This window comes from Symphodus melops (assembly GCF_947650265.1).
Source record: "Symphodus melops genome assembly, chromosome: 10".
In the NCBI taxonomy this organism is placed as follows: Eukaryota; Metazoa; Chordata; class Actinopteri; order Labriformes; family Labridae; genus Symphodus; species Symphodus melops.
The window spans coordinates 5453676-5474326 of NC_136700.1; the positions used below are offsets into that span (position 1 = coordinate 5453676).

The following is a 20651-nucleotide window of genomic DNA, read 5'->3' on the forward strand; positions in this document are numbered from 1 at the left end:
CCCGGCTTGTTTTTAGAATCCAACGATGGCACTGACCGTGATGTCCCTGACAGATGCAGCTTCTTAACCAAAACATGATTTTTGTGTAACCTCATGTAACTGAATTCAAATGAATTATTTGTCTGAACATTTATCCAAGGCTGTTTTGGAGAAATCTAACTAAATAGATAGACATTTTTTTTATATATAAGAAAAGCAATGGAAGAGTTGAAGTCGCTTAGGTATTCACCTACTAATAAAACAACCAATACAGCTTCCCGGATCCTTGGCCCGTCTCTACATGCCTGCCGCTTTCTGACTTAATAGCAGAGCATTGCAACACAGAATATATGTGATGGCAAACAGTGCGGCGTCTGTGTTTTCTCACCCTGCAGCCTGCTGAGAAGGAAAGGTCAGGCTGATTAGATAACTGTTGTGTACGCAAAGGAGCCTGCTGGACTCACGTGAGGTGTCCTATCTCTGATATGGAGAGCTCATACAACTATGATACTTAAGTGCATACAGATCGTCATGTTGTGTCACAAGTTCAGTGTAGAAATGGGAACAAGGTAGAGACTCTTTGATTACATAAGTGGTTTATCATGAGGAAGGTGTTTATTAATGTTCTTACAGACAAAGTATTAAGTAAGAATGACATTTTGTTGTGAAAAGTTGACCATTGTTTTTACACAATATAAACTGCATTTGAACGGCAGCACTACAGTCTGTCCCTTTCTGTCTCTGCCCTGACTTTTGACCTACATGACAACAGCCGTGAACAGCTGTCTGATAACTGTGAACTGAATACACGCCGTCTGACTGCGTCACACATTTATCATAATTTAATCAGCGATATCTTCTTCAAATGAGACGTTAAGATGTCAGAGCAGTCCTGAGGTCTCGTCTGTCGTGTAGCTATCCACTTAAAGATTCAGCTGCAAGAACGGCTTCCTGGGGTCAAGACAAAAACTGCCTGAGTGTCGAATTGGTCTTGTTTGTTTTCACTACAGCCGGGTCTTTAACCGTGTCCTTGACTTACTCACATGGCCTGAGAAGCAGAGTTATAGGTGGGGTATGAATAAAGAGCCGCTCACCGACCCTCAGGCTATGTCAATAAGTTAGAGCACCATGTGCTTCATGTTATTCACTCTCACGCTGTGTGCACTCCTCACTGATGGCAGATCACTTGTAAATTTGTGCACAGCAGGACAAACACTTCACACATCTGTTTTCCTAGCATACTACGAGCAGGACTGGCTGTTTAACATTGACTTTCATTTAAATTAGACTTTGATGTTGATGTTTTTTTCAAACACAAAAGGGTTTGGGAACATGTATTATAATTTCAAGCTACGTGACTGTTTGAATTGATCAAAGGCATCCTGATTCATTGTGTAGCTGTTCTGACTGTACTGTTCTGGAGAAGAGGAGCAGCCTCGTCTGTGAAGATATAAAAAAAACACCATGTTCTTGTGGAGGAGGAAACGGGATGATAAAATGGAATTCCTCTCCGGGTTAAGTTAAACAAAAGACCCTCCACCGCTTTAAATCTTCTCTACTACATCAGTTTGATCATCATTATGTTGCACAGAGGAATTGCTCACTGCGTCATGTCACATTTACATGCTACTCTATCGAATGTTTGCCTAAAACTGTGAATAGTGTGCTTGTCAAATGCCTTTAATAAATACTTCCTCTCCTCAAGCACTGGTTGCCACACAGGAAGCTGACACTCCCTAGAGGGAGATAGACAGACTCCATCAGACTTTCTACTTCCACTTCTTCACCCCCTCATTTGCATGCAGGACAAACACACATCACAGAAGAGGTTTAGCAGTTAAACGGTAACACATGCTTGTCAAGTGGTCTCATGATGTTTACAAATGTAGGTAAACAGCTATTCTACAACAAAAAAAAAAAGACAAAAGAAAAGGGTTCAGGAAGGAAAATAATGTATCCTAGCATTAAGGCTTAAAAAGGACAAAAGGTTCCAGGTGCAATTTTTTGTTTTAGACAGTACATGACTTTTATTCATTACTGTGTCATGAGTGCAGTAAGTTAAAGTATATCAGTGCATTCAATGGTCAATGAAGACAACAAGTCTACAAAGAAATGCCACAACAACAAAAGAGGCACTTTTTTATCCTATTTGGGAGTCACAATGAAAAAAACAGAGCCCTGTACAGTCAAAAGTTTGATATAACTTTATGTTAATTTAATAGATAATATTCTAAAGTTAGCACCACAACTTACCATGGAAATGAACATATACACAGACATGTAGCATTCAATATATCACAGATGTCCTGCTGCTCAGTGATCACATTCCCTTCCAGGTCACTGACAGAGTAATTGTGCTTAACACAATTACAGTATATTCCACAGGAAAGGGAAATTAGTAACAACAGATCCACAGATGTGAACAAAGGGTCATGTAGCATTAATACTGCAGAGCCCAGGCTGTCATCGGCAGGCCCAAACATTCACCCTGAGATGAAGATAATACTTCTTTGGCAGGTGCTCCAGAAAGCACTCCAAGAAAATCCATTCCTATTGTCTCAAGGAGGTTTGTTTTTCGATGGAAGGATTTCAATATCGTTCATGTTGAGTGTAGCAATCCCACTGTCACACTGAGGATTCATTGTGGAAGACTTTCGCTTTGAGATTCTTCAGGCTGTACTGCAGGTTGGAGCTGGTTTCTGACTGCAGGGCCTCTGAGAATTTGACGTCATACAAACGGCTGACCTGAGACTTCCTCTTCATGGAGTTCTGGATGGTCTCTGAGGTGAAGTAGTAAATAATGGGATCAAAGCAGCAGTTGGAAACGGCAATGCAGAGAGCTATTGGGTAAATGGTTCGGACCACTGACTCCGCAAAACATCCTTTTAAAGTTTTGGTGCGGACCAGAGAATAGAAAATCAAGTTTATATTGTAGGGCATGAAGCAAAAACAAAAAATAAAGAGGTGCACAATTATCATGCGCAAAATCTTTGTCTTGTTCAGCTTCCCCCCTCGACTGATAGTCTGGGGGCTACGCAGGGTCTGAAGCACCATGATGGAGCAAAACACGTTAAGTAGAAGCGGGATGATGAAGCCCACTGTCTCTATGAAGATCACCACCTTGGACAGGTGTGATTTCCACTGGTTGGAGGAGAAGTTCTCAAAGCAGAAGGTGGCGTTAGAGTTATTGTTGCTATGAGTGGTGTCTAACATGAAGCCTGTGGGCAGGCTCCCCGAGAGCACCAGCACCCAGACAGCAACACACACTATCCTCGCATTTCTCTTGGTCCTAATCCCCCTAGAGCGGAAAGGGTACACAATGGCTAAAAAGCGATCTACACTGATGCAGGTGAGGAAGAGAATGCTGCCGTACATGTTGGTGTAGAAGAGGGAGACAGAGAACTTGCAGAGCACTTTCCCGAAAGGCCAGTTCTGGTTGATGAAGTAGAAGACCCTCAAAGGCAGGGTGAGGACAAACAGCAGGTCAGACACCACCAGGTTCATCATGTAGGTGGTGGTTTCATTCCTCAGCTTCAGAGAGCAGGTGAATATGTAGATGGCCACAACATTGGTGATAAGTCCCACAACAAACACAATACTGAACACAGTACTTTGCAGCGGGTACTTGAACCCATCGTTCTTGACACAGGAGGAGTTGTTTGCTGCGTCAGTCAGGAGGGTGCTGTTCTCCATTCTGAGACAAAGAGTGGAGGGATGAGGAGGTCTTTTGTGTGAAATCTTTGTGATAAAAGCGCTTCCCCGAGCAATTAATTCACCATTAATGGAGAGTTAATCAGAGACAGTCCTGAGCAAGGAAGCATTCATACACTCTCTGTAGTTCAGGCCATTGGCACAAAGGTTTCTTTGAAACACAACTGTCCAACTGTTAAAAAAGAGCTGCTGCACATGGCTGACGTGATTTCATCCCTTTGCCTGCTGTAGTCATTTGGGGTTTACCTCATGTTGAAAGGACCCCTCCCAGAGGACAGAGATCCAGGCCGGAGTGTCCTCCCCTCCCCCTGCTTGTCTCTGACAAGGCTGAACCCCAACAAGTTGCAGGCTGAGAGTACTTACTCAGATAAGTCAGTCATTTACATGTGTCTCCCTTCACTCAAGAAGTCCTCCAATACAGCCAGCTGCTTAGTCCACAGAAGTTAAGATGAAATATCCACACTCACATCCGTTAGAGAGACATCCTCATGGCAAAATCTCCTTCTCTTTGTCAAAACTCAGCCCTGTGTTTTTGTCCTTTTGAGTCCCAAAAGTAGCAAAGTTGCAATTAGCTTTCCACCTTTCACTCAGGCCTGCCCACAAACCACCAGACTTCTTCTCAGGAGCACAACTGAAGCTGGAGTGGAGCGCGTGCTCTCTCTGTCCGTGTGTAACAATGTGTGTGTTTGTCCCCAGGGTCTGTATCCTGTACTCACCCCCCCCCCCTCTCTCTCTCTATCTCTCTCTTTTTCTTTTACTAAATGACTGAGTCACTCACTTTCTTCTTCTCTCTCTCTGTCTGTTTCGTGTCTCTCCCTCTGACAGCCTAAAGAGCTTTGACTCAGCACACATTATGCTCAGACAGCTCTGGATCTCCTTTGTGCCGGTACCACAGACAGTTTTTGTACTATGAGTGGGAGGGAGAGCAGCTGTAGTAACCCCTCCTACTGCCTCCCATCCAACTCCTCCTACTCCTTTGTCTGCTGCTTTACAGTTAAAGGAGGAATCCACCAAAACAACTTGGGAAGTGAGAAGATTTATAAGAATTTCTTAGTTTTGTAAAAATACACATTTTGATTTATGGTTAAATGTTTCAAAAAAGGGAAAAAAAACAGAGCCTATCTGACTTTAGTGAGGTGAGCAAAAAACAATCACGCAATTATTGTCATACCATTAAGTGCAAATTGAATCCTTTAAGCACAAATACACCTACAATATTAAACTATACCACTTCTCTGAAGCACCTGGGAGGAGTTTTTAGCTGGTTATGAAACAGGTTTATACTCAGCGTCTATATACCCTACTAAAGCAAACATGAACAACAGCTACAAGTCTGATGAGTTTTACCTTTTTGTTATTAATGGATGAAACTGCTCGCCTGGGAGTAGAGTTCACAGCAAAGACTCTCCCTGGATGATAAAAATTTACTGAAAATACAGTAAGGTCAGACATTTTTGTCAAAAAGATACAAAGTGCAATTTCGTCGACAAAGGCAGACAAATTGACTCAAAGTGAAAGTTCCTCACAGGAGCCATCGTAGAACTTTCTATCTTATACTTTAGGGCTAGCTCTCAAGTTGTGATTATGCAATGAGCGAAGATTAAAGGCCTAAAATTCCTGCTTGTGTGTCTTTACTTTAGAATGATTTTTAATGTTTGACTTGTGATGAAGTATGTTTACATTTTGATTGTTCTACTATTAAACATGTGACAGCTTTACAGAGGAAAAATATAGGAAAACTCAGAGTGGCATTGTGTTCAAATTGAACTCAACCTCTTCTCTTATCAGTCAAGCTGTTCATAATGGCAGGAGGTCAAAGTGCATGAGAAGTGTTCTAAAACGCATGAGCATGAGGTGACTGCCTCCTCAGGTCTAATGGTAAAAACAAGAACATTGAACTGTCTCCTTGGTTTTTTTTTGACAGCCTGTGTGGGCAGCAGCCCTTCTTAAGGAGAACAGAGTTTTCTTCTGAAAGTCTACATCAGAAATGAGGCAGAACAGAGAGCTTTCTCTTTTCGGCCTCTGTCAGTCCATGCCCACAGCTTTCTCTTCTCTGCTCTGTATGTAGCACTCAAGTTCTCCAGAAGAAGAAAGCCCCTCCTTGGCAGTCTGTAAAAACATTGGACCTTTTGTTGGGCCTGAAGTAGCTTAGTAGGGAGGAATGTAGAGTTTATAAATAATTAGTCTGAGACAAATTGTGTGCCCTCGTCTTCTTGATTTGTAGTGAGGGAAACTGTAAACCTTCGAATGTGTCACTATGACTGTATAACATAGTGTCAAATAGGAAGTATCATACCTGCGAGGGTTTCCGCTGAGTAAATAAATACTTGAGAGGGAGATAACAGATTGTATCTCAGCCAAAGCTGCATTTTCATGTCCCATCTGAACTAACAACACAAATATTAGACCGCTTCTCTTTCTTTTGTATTTGTTACCATAATATTTCCCCTTTTGAAACTGACCCCAGTCATACAAACACGTGGGTTGTAGTTTAGAAACATGACACTGATCCAAAAATGGTTCATTTTGGACTTCAGAGAGTTACTAATAATAGCCAAACAAATGAAGGAAAATCTCAACGAGAATCAAAGAGACAGAGGGTGTTTAATGGCACAGTGAGCCCCTCTTTGTCAGTTCACCACAAAATAAACATCATCAAGGCTAGAGTGAAATGTCAGAGAACATAGAAAAACCTGAACTATTGTCTTTCACTCGCAAAATAGTTCCATCCAGCACATAAAAACAAGCTCTTTACATGCAACTATGTGGTCGCTAAACAAAAACATGCACCCGAAATCCCTGGACTGTTAAATTTCTCACAATGCCAGGAAACTGTCTGGCAGCCCCAAGGCCAAGACTGAAGGTTTTAAAAATAAAAGAGAGAAAGGCATGTGAAGGGTAGTAGGTGACATAATAATGTTGTGCAATGATCATCAGTGGCCATCAGCAGTGTACCTAAAAACATGTGACTGGAAGCAAATGGCCTAGCAGTTGGGTTGTGCCCCCATGTACTGTATGTCCATGTAGCTTCAATTCGACCTGTGGCTCCTGTCCTTTTTTTTATTTATTTTTTATTACCCACTCCATCTATTGTCCTGTTAAATAAAATACAAAAGCACAAAAATAAATCTAAAAAAAACCAAACATGTTTCACAAAATTGAATAACACAATTCTTTTGTTACATCAAGTTTAACTTTGCAACAGCTGGCAAGGTTAAATGTTTTCAGCATTTGTGCTGAGGTAAGCTAAACATTGGTTTCTTCATATGAGCATGAGAGAGGTGTGAATAATCTCAACCTGCTTGCGGTTCATTCTCTCATGACATGAACGTTGTACAAAATAAACAAGAATAAAAAAACAAGTACCCCGAGCCACTCACCACAGCGGTATATGAACAGCAGGGGAGGAAGTGGTTCAGGCAAGGTAAGACTAGAGTGTAGCAGAGAGCCTTTGCATTTATACATTAAAAGATATGAGATGAAGTTCAATTAAAGTTATCTATCATCTGAAGTTACTTTAGAGAGATAGATAGATAAATAAAGTATCTATCTATCTATGTATCTATCTAAAGTAACTTCAGATGATAGATAGATACTTTATTGATCCCGAGGGAAATTCAAGGCATCCAGTAGCAGTATACAGACAGGCAGGACACAAGACATTAGTTACAATACACACCCGCTGTCCCCCCTCCCCTCTGTATACAATAATCCCCCAAACAAGATTTAGGAGCCCCTATGTGACTAAGAGTAAACATAATTACAGGTTAAACCTGTGCAGTTAGCATTAGCATTATACTTCAACCTTCAGAGGGATTGTATCACGTTGTTTCTCGGGATGCTTCTTACTACTGATTTAAACACCACATGACTACATGAGCTATGAGCACAACAAAGGTAGTAAGGATGACAATGTTTTTTCATCGTCGCCTCTGAAGAGATCTAATGCTTTTATTTATCACGACATGAAAGAGAAACCAGACATTAAAAGAACTCAAAGTGTCTGCTGCTGCTGCTGTTTGTTAAAGGTCACGTTGCTCCCACTCACACCTACTGCCTTTTCAACTTATAGCTTTTGGCTGCTTTGTTGAGCAAATACTTCCCACCTACGAATATTGCATCCTCTACCACAGAAACAACTCACTGCAAGCACAGTAACATAAAAAGAAAAAAAAAAAGAAACTTATCGCATTTAATCATTTCACACCTTCTTTTGTGTGAAATGGAAATGTACTTATCATGCAAAATAAATTCTACAGTTCAATTAACGGAGCACTTTTGTCCAAAGCAACTTATAGTTTATCTGAGAGTTACTCCAAGACCAGTACGGACCTGGAATATTTCCACCATCTTGGACAAAGGAGCTGGCAGGCACTGTGCACAGAGGCAATGCACAGGGTACAAAACAAGATGTTTAAATCATCATCAACAACATCAACAGTTTTTTCATCAAACATTGTAAAATAAGCTGCATAGACGCATGTCCTCTTCGGGCTTCCATAGATATGACTGACTATTAAAACATCTGAACTGCTTGTTACTGAAGACAAACACGTCTGGTAAATGACTGAAGGTACAGTAGAAGACACTGAGTGTATGTGAACCACTGACTATTTATCTTGGATCCTGTGTAGCTTATGTAAAGTCTTGCTGACAGTTTGTTTGCCTTAAATTCAGCACACAGTGTTGCATGTAAGTAAATGGTATGCACCCTAAACCACAAGTCTTAAGTTAAGCTCTGCTTCATTGAAAACCAACATGGACAGAGTCGTCCAGTTTCCTGTAACCACCAGGCCAAACTCCATGTTTGGAATTTAAAGAACTCGACGGTCGTTCCCCTTTTCTGGATGAAACCTGGTTTATATGAATCGAGTAATTCTTCACTGCCCAAAAATAGCCATGCAGGAGGTTTCATTCTCCAGCTTCATTCATCAACATGTTTCAATGCACACTGTCATCCTGAGCTATCAGACTATATAACCGCTGATTTTAATTATGTTCCCAGGGGTCAAACAAGCATGCTTGAATAGCTGCAGAGTGGTATTTGAGTTATTTCTGCGGAAAACAAAAGCCATTGAATGTCTGTTTCATTGATACTAAAGTATGAAACCCAAAAAAGTGAACTAGCACATTATTGCAGCCAAATACTGTTGTGCAGATAGGATGTGAGGAAATGACTCTTCTGCTCAATGAGTAGTCCGAACAGGAGTCACAGAGAGCGACTTCTTACAAAAGACAACTCAACAGGATTGTGTGCAGCTCTCCTTTATCCAAAACATTTCTCATGATGTAAAGCATTATCACAGAGGCTGGTGTGCTATTTTTAAACCTAGACTAAACTATGTCTCAAGCAGTAATACTGTGGGTCATTCTGTATGTTCAACTTGAGAACACAAAGTCGATTGAGCAGCAGAATTATTCTGGGCTAAACTGAGGTTCAGTTTAAAGTGTTTGAACTTAACTTGAGCGTTTCTATTTTGTTCCACTTCATAATCCCCCAAAAACATTCCCCCTATTAAGAATGGACTATTTTTCTCCGCTGATAGTTTTTTTGTTTTAAATGCATAGGCCTACATTTTCATCAGCTGAAACTATTCATCGCAAACTATTCCAAACAAGTGCATTGAACTGTTCCTCACAAATAAATGCATTTTGCTGCAAATTCAGTGTAGTGCAAAGTTCAGTTGACTTTTGCAATGTAGTTCTGCTGTCCTGAAATAAACTCTTCTCTCACCACTATCTTTTTTTCTTCTTCATATTATCGTGACCAACTGAAAGTTTAATTAGTGTCCCACTTTTATCACAGGGTAGGGCATTTGTAAATGTCAGAGTGCCAGTTACCGTTGGCAGCTGTGTACACTTCCTCCTGTTGAACCGTTTCACTCGTGCCAGCCATGCTGAGTAATTTTGTGTGACAATACACTTATATTTAGTCAAGGGTTTACTTGTATAATAACGAGTAAGTTTGACAGACAGCCTTACTCTGACTACTACACAGAGTGATTTATTTATTCTAAGAGAAACACAATAGGGTGGTCTCATGTAAAATAGATAAACTACCATTACTGTTTCACTGTCAGAGATGCTGCAGTATTTCCAGTTCTAACACCAAATAGTCTACATTCTGTATCAATGTGGGGTTATCTTCAGTCAAATATTGAACATCATTTGTTTTTGGAGTAGCCATTGGCTGAACCAAGTAACGTAATTAAAGTCTGTGAGCTGCTGATCTTGGCTCAGATTATGCAGAAGCATTTTGTCTGAGGATTTATTTGAGTTCAGACTGACCAGAAGAAAAGTGACTGTTCTCTTAGAGCACAAGAAAGGCCGAGTGTTTGACAGTTGATGTTTAATAAACATCATTTGTGTTGGACTGCCGTATCTCGTCAGTCGTATTGTGAGTGGATGTTGCTGATCATTTTGTAACATTGCACTTCTGGAAACAAACATGTTGAGATTTTAAAACTGTGTCACTTAAATATCACACTGATATTTCAGTGACACAGTTTCAAAACCAAAATAGCCATGCAGGAGGTTTGTGTGGGATTGTGTCTCAATGAACTCTTCCTGTATAAAAAACGTGCCGCTGACAGTATGCGAGCTGCTCATGGAGTACAACTTTAACAACATTCATCTGTTCACAATGCACAGACTGTACAGGCCTTTTCAGACTATTTGATATCAAATATGTTTGGGGTAAAGTTCAAAGGAAATGTATCATCAATTCACCAGTTTAAAAAGATATTCAAGAACAGCACACTGCCCCCTGGTGGCTGCTGGACTGCTGTGCTAAACAAGAGTTGGAGAAAATGTTGCTCTCACACTTTTAAATTGTGCATACACTTACAACTTATGTCAACAATAGTGATTGAAAAGGACACCACCAATGCCAACAGCAATAACACAAGGACCACATTTTGTATTTATTGATTTTAATATATATTTGAGATTATCAAATGTTACCATTAACAGGATTGCTAGCAGCTTACAGCATTTTCTGTACAAAATGAAAACACAGGCATTTGTAGTAATTATGAAAATGTTCCAAAAAAACAAAACAATAATTGGCTTGTTAAAGTAAAAGCAATTAGCTAGATCCTATCGAGACACATTAAGGAATTTAATGTGGAATTCTCTGGTAACTATATTTAAAGACCTTGTGGTCCTATATGAGAGTTGGGCTATATTGAGCACAGCTGCAGGGTAATTACACGAAGCCTATGCCATAATCAAAACACTTGTAAAAAGAACAGGACGATTGCTGCCAACGTATAAACAACATTACAGAAACTTTTGTAAACATTCCAAACTGCAATGACAGTGACCGTGAAATCAGCTGCACGTACAGTTTTACATCAACAGGCTACACTGGAATCCATTTTTAAGCTTGTGTTAGACAGACACCAGCTGCTCAGATGGGCTTGGATCTAAGTAAACACGCAGAAGGAGGTCCAAATCTTTCGACAAGTCTAACTAACTGCACTCACTTTCATCAGTCAGCTGATGGTGGCTACTGGTACCGTCTCCAGCAATAAAAAAAGGAACACGTTTGGATGGCAAAGGCGAGTGACTACAAATAAAACGGAAGTGGCAAAATAAAATGTATTGTGTTAAAGAATGCATTTCATTATTGATCAGATTAAAGGTGTCAAACAGAAGAACAGCTTGTTTTTCCTCATGTAGAACTACTCCTCTGTCTTTCTGTGGTTTGACATTCAAGGCGTCAGAAGAACGGAAGAATCACGATCTTAAGGGTAACTCGTGGCTGATTTGTTCTGGGCTGATCCCTCTCTGTAGTTACTGCAGATTTTTGTACACTTCAGTGGTATACTGTTTTCATTATATATCACAGTCTTAAACTCATCATGATTCCCTTACATTTTCAAAACTATGGTACTGACTTCTATCTAATTTATGGCATGACTGTTTTGTGAAATTAGACGGCCGTGTTGAAGCAAAAAGAACCCATCTGTTTTAATTCCTTAATTGTTCATGTAAACTGTAATATTAATAATCAACTACAATAAAACACATTAGTAGGATGTTTTCTTTTATCATCACTATTGCAGCCCTACTACAGTGATAGACACAGCTACAGCAAATGATGGGCATAAGTGTCACTTACTGATAAAGGGTAGTGTGATGGAAATTCTAAACATCTTAGTGCCATGAGCCTTAAATTGAAAAACTTTGTTTAAAGTGTTCAGCTTTTGGGAGCGTCCCGTCTGCGCTGGTTCTTACTTGGGATCGAGCCTCTGCATTTTTATCTGTTCATTTACGTGGACAAACAAATCAGATCCAAAATCAGCCGAGCGTTTTCAACTTGAGAGAGTGGACAGAAAGAGGACAGCTATGGCACATCTTTCTATTCGACATCCGAGCTGACAGACTGTTGTAACCCAATAACCACCAACATTGACTGCTGTGTTTGGTCAGTAACACAGAAGCATCGGTTTGAGGGTGTAACCTGAATCCATACGCCTCTCCGGTGCTAACGTCCGCAGTGAAAAAGGCTTTGAAGTACTGAACAGCCTGGTGTTTACTTTGGTCTAGGGTCAACTCTCAGGACCTCAGTGAGCTTAACCCGCATAGTGTTGCATCCGTCCCCACAGGGGTGTTCTAGTCAGTTTTTGAAGGCCCCGTAGCGGCTGGCTTTACTAATGAAGTTCTTGAGCAGGTCGTGGTCCATGTCTGCAAAGGCCTGGGTCTGCGTGACTGCTGTTAGGTGGTTGACGCAAAACTTGAAGCAGAACTCCTCCAGATCCTAAAAATGAAGAGGGCTGTCTGATCAGTGCTGAGGAGTACAACTGACTAGCTACTGAAAGGGCCCCCACCACCACGGTGTTTGATTGTGTGCCAGGGGCTATGAGCTTACCCGCGCCTCATACTTGACAGCGGCAGAGAGCAGAGTGACGGCGTTCTCCTCAGAAATGCCCCTCTTGATGGTTTCCTGGCACAGTCTCTTCAGCCTCGTCTCTCGGTAGTAGGTGGCCAGGTCCAGCAACCCTGAAAACAAAAGAACGACAAGCAGGTGAGTGTGTTCAGGAGTCCCGAACGGACTTGTTCCAGAGCCCTTCAGTGATGTCACTGTAGTCCATGTGTGGGCTCACCAATGGCATCCTCTGGTGGCAGGTTAATAGTGTCTGTGTACAGATACTCTAGAAAGGCTCTGTACACCAGGTAGGAGAACTGGTGAATTTCTATGGTGTCTTCGTCTGTTTCATTTAGCAGCGCACGGAAATGCTCACACCTGTGGGGGGAGGGAAAGGAGCGGATTACTTACATGACAGGGTTTAAGATAACACATATTATTTAACAACTCATATAATGAGCATTAAGTTGCAAAATCGTTGCTATGTTCTTTAAGAAAAAGAAACGACGACCACTGAGATGTCTCTTTTTCATCCTTCTGTAAAAACAGTGTGTCCTGTGTGTGTTGACCTTCTGTTGCTCGGAGTGTATGTAATCATTTCCCCTCACAATTTGTTTGATTTGGATGTAAATCGTGTTCTTTTCCCAGATTTCTTTTCTATCGGAGTCCAAAAGGTTTTTCATCTTGAACAAATAAAAAGTCTAAACTTTATTTAAATAAATGTTATTCGTCTTCTTTAACACATGTCAAGGTAAGAATGAAATACAATATTCATATATTCTCGGGAGCTTACTTAAGATTCACTCTAATTCACTCCTGAGGGAAGTCAGAGGCACTTTGCCAACAACTGTAGCCCTCAGCGTTTTTCCATAATTATTCCTATGAACCAGAGCATTATGAACACTCATTACCATGTCCCCCCCCAACACACACACACACACACACACTTGTAATCACTGCTGCCTCAAGCCTCTCTCCCATTTCTTCTCAGGACATGGTTAGAAAAAAACACCAGGGTTTTTTTATTCTCTAAGTGCATCTTAAACACATCATTTGCATGTGATCTGTGTGTGCGCTGAGGTTGACGTCGCAGACAGTCTGGCTCCGTCCTTCTGACAATGCAAAGAGTTCTTCTGGAATTTAGATACTTTGTGTCCAAGTGTGGTTATAAAAAGACAAGCGGAAAACAATAGGTCTGTCTCTGCTTCCCCCTGACATTAACAGGAAAGACGAGGAAACCCTGTCCCACAGATGGAGGTTAAATATAGGCAACACATCATCCAGTGTGCATACATTAACATCATTACCACAGAGACAGAAGGCTCTGTGTGTTCATGCTGCAAGACTAATGCTAATGTTCAGGATGTGGAGGTTTTAATTATATTTTCAATTACTTTCCATTATTTTTCCATAATCAGCCTTCACCCAACTCTCAAATGTCAAAGTATATTTCTGTTACCATGGAAATTTCAGTTGGGTCGGTCGTGACAAAGCACTCATGAATGTGAAAAAATAAACTCATGTGACCAAAATGAAAGTCAGGATGGAGAAGTGGGCTGCTTGCTTTAGAAAAAAGAAAAAGATGCGCGAAAAGGAGAAGAGAAGCTAAACAACCAAGAGGAAACCCTGTAGACTTTGAAGTCTTTGAAGTGCTGTAAAGCTAACCAGACACAGCAGCTACCAAAGTTTGACTGTGATTGTACTGCAGCAGTGTTGTTTCTGTGGTTGGCTTTTCTAGACTTTAATTTAATGTACCTTTTTTTTTTTTAAAGACAAAAAAAACACAATTACCAAGGAGCAACCTGTTGAAGACTTTAGTTTGGACTTTGGGCATCCTTGTTTTCTGTACCTGATTTTCAGCAGGGCTTTGTGAACGTGGATACACTTCCCATCAACCAAGAACTTGAGGTCTGAAATCTCTGGGCTGTCAAACTCTTTCTTCAAAGACTGGGCCACAGTCAGGTAGTCATCACCATCTGGCAAAGAGAAAGACAAGTCATTTCTGCTTCAATTTCTTAAAATGAAAAAATGACAACATTGTTTTCTGTAACACTGTGAGGACAATCATAAAACGGGATAATATTCTTCTAACAACTGCTGTGTTTCTCTGTATGGATATAGCATCTATGGAAAGGGTCCTCACTTACATTCTTCATTCACTAAAATAAACTAAATAATGAGTTTATGGAGCTCTCTTGGTAAAAAATACAAAACAGTATGAGTACCTTTTTGTCCCTCTAGAACTAGAGTTGAACAAGTAACAACACCCTGGAATTGATTGCATTGATTCTGTGTATTTCAGTGGCTTGTCAGTTTAATGATTATTCAGAGGTGATGATTTATTAACTTTTTAAAACAAAATGTGAACAGAGAGTGACGTTCCTAAAGCAGCATGTTTATGGTCTCCTGTTGGAGCAGACTTCAAGTGAGATCAATCTGTACAAATATACTGTTTGGATTGGACAGGAAACAAGGCTTCCTGTTTGCGTCTTGGACAAATTCTTGGAATTTGTGTCAACAACAGACGTTGTTTACTTCATGATATGACGCTCTCTCACCACTGATAAAAAAAAAAAAAACAACTGTAGTAAATGTTCTGGAGGTCTGAATCCCACCACGTTTCTTGTCTTAATTGATACCTTTATATTCCGATGACACTCTTACCTACTGAGAGGAGGTGCCACGTGACTGCTGGTGTGGCGAAGCAGGCAAACACATCGTCAGTGGTGCTGAAATATGTGAGGTGGGGGCTGGCCACAGCCTGCCCACGACACTGACCCCACATCAGAACCTGCCCACTCTGGGTCTTGGCAGCCGACGTGTGGCTAGTGTGACATGCAGCCACCTCCACCATCCTAGTCACAAAAAACAGAATTCAACATTAGGTAGTACTATTGAAAAGCCTTCTCATGCAGTCTGTGTGCTGTACACGTGTGGCTTTCTATCATAACAAAAGAAGCACAAAAGAACAAAGAGGCAGATGGCCAAAATAATTTATAGTTTTTAATGCTTCTCTAATGTCATGAGTCAAACTCTTATTTGTTGGTGATGTTAAAACATAAATGGCTTCAAGGAATTTATCACCTAGAAACATCCCTTCTTCAGGGTCTTATCATAGCTCTCAGTGATATGTTGTGACTGTGCTGCATATTGAGGTCTAAACCCAAGGTGCTTACCTCTCCTTGTCTGTGTTTATCAGAGTGGGGAGAGCTTGGTTACTCTTATTTCCTGTTCCCAACTGCCCATATGAGTTGGCTCCCCAGGCGTAAACAAACCCTTCATCTGTAAGTGCCAGTGTATGTGCATATCCGCAGGACACCTGTGTATGGAAGGACGAGCAGTTTTAAGCTGAATGTTTATTAAAATATACAAACAGAAGCACGGTGAGGCGGTTCACACCAAGCTCTTACCTGGACGATGTTGACGCCTTGAAGAGCAGCGATCCTGCAAGGGGTCTGCTGATTTCCATTGTTGCCCAAACCGAGTTGTCCATTGCAATTGTAGCCCCAACCATAGATCTACAAACAGGGGACAAATCCAGCTTTGATCACAGACATTTCTATTCATTTCATGGAGAAAAAAAGTGATGTAGAGGTGACCTGATGATTTCTGTACCCAAATTACTTTGTGTAAGAACAGGCGTTAAATGGATTGGAAGCTATCATTTGAGATGATTAGCACCATAGTACACTAATTCTTTTCTTCATACAAAATCTTCGACAGATTCATGTCACCCATTACCTCTCCATTGTCCAGTACAGCCATAGTGCAGAGCTGACCGCAGGCTATGTTAACCACCACTTTGTTCTGCAGGCAGCTGCTGACCCGCCGTGGGGTCGGCTGGTTGGCAGTTGAGCCTGAACCTACTTGGCCTGAGTTGTTGTAACCCCATGCGTAGACCTGAACACAGAGGTGAAGGTCCACGGTCAACAGAAAGTCACAAAGAAACTAAAAACAGAACACAACCGATGCTAATTTACCTCTCCATCCGTTGTGAGGGCAATACTGTGATGTGAGCCACAGGCCACTTCAGTCACTCTCTTGCTCAGAAGGTTGGTGGACACGAGGGCAGGGGTCAGGCCATGGTTGGTGGTCCCGTTGCCCAGCTGGCTGTAGCCATTATGGCCCCAAGCAAACACCTCTCCATCTATACAGAAGCAGGGAAACTTTCATTCACGTTGTCACACTGGTTAATATTTCATTAATAGATACCAAACTGTTGATTTTAGCGCAACCCCCCCCCAAAAAACGCACAATATATTTGTTCCAAATATTAACAATATAATCACCATCAATATAAACCTGATATCTAAATGTAAATCTGCTTTCATTCTGACATTAAAACAGGTCTTGTTATAAAATAACTGATGATGAAGTAAATCATGCTGTTCAAGGTTTTAGGTTACATTATCTTTGGATGTGTATTCCTCATTGTATGGTCAACACCAGATTGGACCAGTCAAGCTTACACTGATTGTTTAATGTTTGTCTAGTTAAGCTACGAAATACAGAAAAGCCACCTTTGGAAGACACAGTTACAGTTGAATGCTACTCATAACAAACTGTTGTTTCTTTAAAATGAGACGACCTTTGATCATGTCTGTTTAGCAATGACACAGCATAACCATAAAAGGCTGGCCATATTGCTGGTGATATAACATTCCTATGCCTCCATTATGAATCTTCCGTCAGGGTCAAATACGTTTTCTGAACTGGATCACCTGAAGTAGCGATAACCACATGTGGTCCTGTTCCGTAGCTCAGGGACACAATCTTCTTTCCACACAAGACATCAATCCTGCGCGGCTCAATAGTGCTCTGAAGGTCTCCGAGTCCTAAACAGCCACTGCAGTTAGTGCCCAAAGCAAACACCTGTGAAGAGCCAAATGTACGGATGCTACTCATGTCAATGAATGTTACATGAATTTATCTTTCTTATGTTTACTTATAAATTGAAGTATCCCAGTAAAACATGTAATATTAGGTGAGACGATGCGCTCAGAGTCATCTTATTGTCACATTACACTAAAAAAAGAAACAGAAAGTCTGCCTTACTTATACAACTATCAAATCTGGGTAAATTGCCTGAATAAATAAATCGTCTAATTATTTAAATTCCGATCAAAATAAAAAACAGCATCTACCACTAAATCGGAAGTTTTTGAGAGATAATGTTTTTCAGAATCTGATTTCCAATTTTTTTTTCTGAGATTTTCTAAGTAATTTAATATCATGAAGTACTGACTGTGCAGGTAGGAGAGGTGAATTATTAATGTATCTGACCGTTTCAAGAGAAATCCATCAAAATGTTTTTTTTTATACAAAGACAGACTGTTGGAAATCATTCCCTGTTTGGGACTCAGGGACAAACATATGAGAGAGGGTGGACAGATGAAGCATGCTCTACACCTCTCCACAGGATAAAAATGGAGCTTGACCAGGTATTAGGCCTGTATGGCTAAAGATAGCCTCATCTGCTTATCCCTGAAATAGAACTGCAACCTGTATCAGTCTAAGAGTGAGAGGCCTGCGGCATTGTTCCACCCAGTTCTCAATAACAAAATAATGAAAATGATGTGGTGAAAGGGCAGTCTGTTAAAACCTGCAACACATTTCAACGTAAACAAGAGGATTAAATCATCCTTGGTTAAAGCCCAGGTCTTACCTCATCATTAACTGTGACATACAGGGCTTCATTTGCAGCACTGCCAAAGACACAAGCCTGCCGGATAAGCCGTAGCTCCTCAGGAGGAAGGAGGGCAAACACAGGCCACTTCCCCACGTCCAGCATACTACTCAGCTGTGAAACAAAGAGAACAAACACAATTAAACAGATGTGAAAACCAGTCGTCAGAGTATTTTCTATAATAACAAAACAAGTGTAAATTCACTTTTAAAGTGGGAATAATCAGAAGCAAATATATGTTTTGCATCTTATTCTAAGAACTGAACTTTATGCATTGTAAGGTTATACAAAAGTCTCAATGAAGCGAAGAGTAGACATGTGAGGTCGACACAGTCAACAAATGTCTGCTCTGGCTCATAAGGTTTCATTGACGTTAAACACAAATACAGCAAATGTACAGAACAGTTCATAAAACAGCTATATGGTTGAATCAAAGGAGGCCTCTCACTTGATGGGTGCCTAAACGAAACGTGTTATAGAGTGTAAATCAAGTCTTCTTTTTCAGTCTGTAGCAGCAAATCCCTGAAGTAAAAGTAAGGGCATCTTGTTCAAAAAGTTTTTCCATTATTCAAATGTCCAGGACAGTCTAGAAAATCTGGGCATGGAGCCCAGGTTTGTAGACATTAAGATTAAAACACAAGCTGTTGACTGAGGTAAACCCATTTAAATGTGTGACGAAAAGAATGAAGTCCACCTCAGGTCACCTCTACATCCTTCTTTAAACCATATGTAAAGCTGGGCACTATGTTTCCAATAGAACAGTCACATTATAAGCCTAGCATATAATATGTTCTCAGGATGGTAGATCCAGCTTATAGAAATCGATTTTAAAAGGGTCCCTGTATTAACAGAGATTATCTGCTGAGCTTGACTTTTTCATATTCCAAGTCCAAAACAAGTTTATTAATAAACCTCACCTTCTCCATGCACTTATTACTTCACATACAAACACTTCAGTGACTTGTTTCCTAAAAGTTCCTGTCATAGTTGTCAACATTAGTTTGTTTTTGTAGAAGCCCTGAACATGAAGTCGAACTTACTAAACATCAACACCGCTGTCTGGAGAACCTTTCAAACTAAGCATAATAATAATAATAAAAAAAAAACACTACAAGAAGGGTGTGTTGCATTATAAAACATGAAAACAAGGTTTGCCAGAAAGCAGCAAAAGTATTTTTTTAACCGACAAGTCAAAATCTTACACTAACAAAATGATAAAGCTAAGTGAACCAGCGTGCACAGTGTTGTTGCTGTTGGGAGCTGCTAACTCCCTGCAGACATTACCTTGCTGTTGTTTCTAGCTAGTGTTCAGTCCGCGGTGTCGTTCTCTAGTCCCTCCACACTCAAACATTTGCTTTTTTTCAGCAAACATATTTGACGAATCAAGTTGCTGGTGGGCTCATCTCGGGGGGCATGGTGGGACTTTACCCTCTTATAAATTGCACCTTGTTGTAGTTAGCTTGGATCGCTGCAACAAACCAAGCGACAAAAAAATAACACACACAACAGTCTTACTTCCTGTAGTTTCATGGTGCGTTCACTGACAGTCGGAGTTAGGATGCTTTAATGTCTATTTGTAAGAAAATATCAAAGGCTTAATTTCACAAGGCTTATCAAAGTTTTGGTAAACCTAATAGGTTTTAGTATAAATAAGCCATGGCATGCGAATTTAATTGTTGATGTTTTTAATTAATATATAAAATAGTATATGAAACAATCTGTAATAACACATAATTAAATTGATTTTGAGTAGTATTTCTATTTAAAAGTCATATCACAGATTGATTTACCCACTATATGTGACTAACGATGTGTGTGTGTGTGTGTGTGTGTGTGTGTGTGTGTGTGTGTATTTTTCCATTTGCCATCCTTGTTTTCCTTCAAAGTCAGTTTCACTCTGCTTCATACCATGTTGTATGGAGACTGCTCTATAAGATACAGAAGGCAAACACTTGAGGTCAAATATGGGGAGTCTGGTTTAGTATTGCTTACATGTTCTCTTATTATCATTCCTGAAAACCCTTTACTTAATATAACAGACTAAACAGCAAAAACTAATGATATGGCAGAGAATAAGACTCAGAAACCATACGTTTTTCCCAAGGGACCATCAAGGAGTTAAACTTTGGATGTTAAGGAAAGGGACTCCTTTGTTATTTTATTTCTTTATTTTTTTTACTCCAAATTAATCAAACGATTGTCACAGTAACATTACTGTACGCCTTTAAACAGTCCAGCAGATGGAGCCATGGATAGCCCAGTCTTAATGTCTATCCGTGAATGACACCTGACACGTATTACTGGCAAAGCTTTACGTTGTTGTTCTTATTTTAATGAAGTGGTATGTTTATAGTAAAATGTATGACTTATAAATTAGACGGTGGGGTATTATAACAAATAGGC

The 20651-nt window shown here is 40.4% G+C and overlaps 2 protein-coding genes across 2 annotated transcripts; both read right to left on the reverse strand.

Moving 5' to 3' along the window:
- Positions 1 to 1979: 1979 nt before the first annotated feature.
- Positions 1980 to 4573, reverse strand: lpar6a (lysophosphatidic acid receptor 6a). The gene has a single exon (XM_079353676.1). It carries the CDS (start codon positions 3670 to 3672, stop codon positions 2605 to 2607), a length of 1068 nt encoding a protein of 355 aa, XP_079209802.1. The 5' UTR covers positions 3673 to 4573; the 3' UTR covers positions 1980 to 2604.
- Positions 4574 to 10605: 6032 nt separating this feature from the next.
- Positions 10606 to 19778, reverse strand: rcbtb2 (regulator of chromosome condensation (RCC1) and BTB (POZ) domain containing protein 2). The gene is made up of 12 exons (XM_079354223.1): positions 19533 to 19778; positions 18228 to 18362; positions 17284 to 17434; positions 16543 to 16709; positions 16304 to 16462; positions 15973 to 16080; positions 15739 to 15881; positions 15227 to 15417; positions 14412 to 14538; positions 12801 to 12940; positions 12566 to 12696; positions 10606 to 12454 (listed from the first exon to the last, which is right to left on the reverse strand). The coding sequence occupies exons 2-12, from the start codon at positions 18351 to 18353 to the stop codon at positions 12314 to 12316; spliced, it is 1584 nt and encodes a 527-aa protein (XP_079210349.1). The 5' UTR covers positions 18354 to 18362; positions 19533 to 19778; the 3' UTR covers positions 10606 to 12313.
- Positions 19779 to 20651: the final 873 nt, after the last annotated feature.

Coding starts and splice junctions, on each gene's coding strand:
- lpar6a (XM_079353676.1), bottom strand. CDS start 3,672: ATGGAGAACAGCACCCTCCTGACTGACGCAGCAAACAACTCCTCCTGT.
- rcbtb2 (XM_079354223.1), bottom strand. CDS start 18,353: ATGCTGGACGTGGGGAAGTGGCCTGTGTTTGCCCTCCTTCCTCCTGAG. Junction 16,463..16,542: donor CCCTCACAACGGATGGAGAG/GTAAATTAGCAT, acceptor CTCTGTGTTCAG/GTCTACGCATGGGGTTACAA. Junction 12,941..14,411: donor AAAGCCCTGCTGAAAATCAG/GTACAGAAAACA, acceptor CTCCCCCCACAG/GTGTGAGCATTTCCGTGCGC.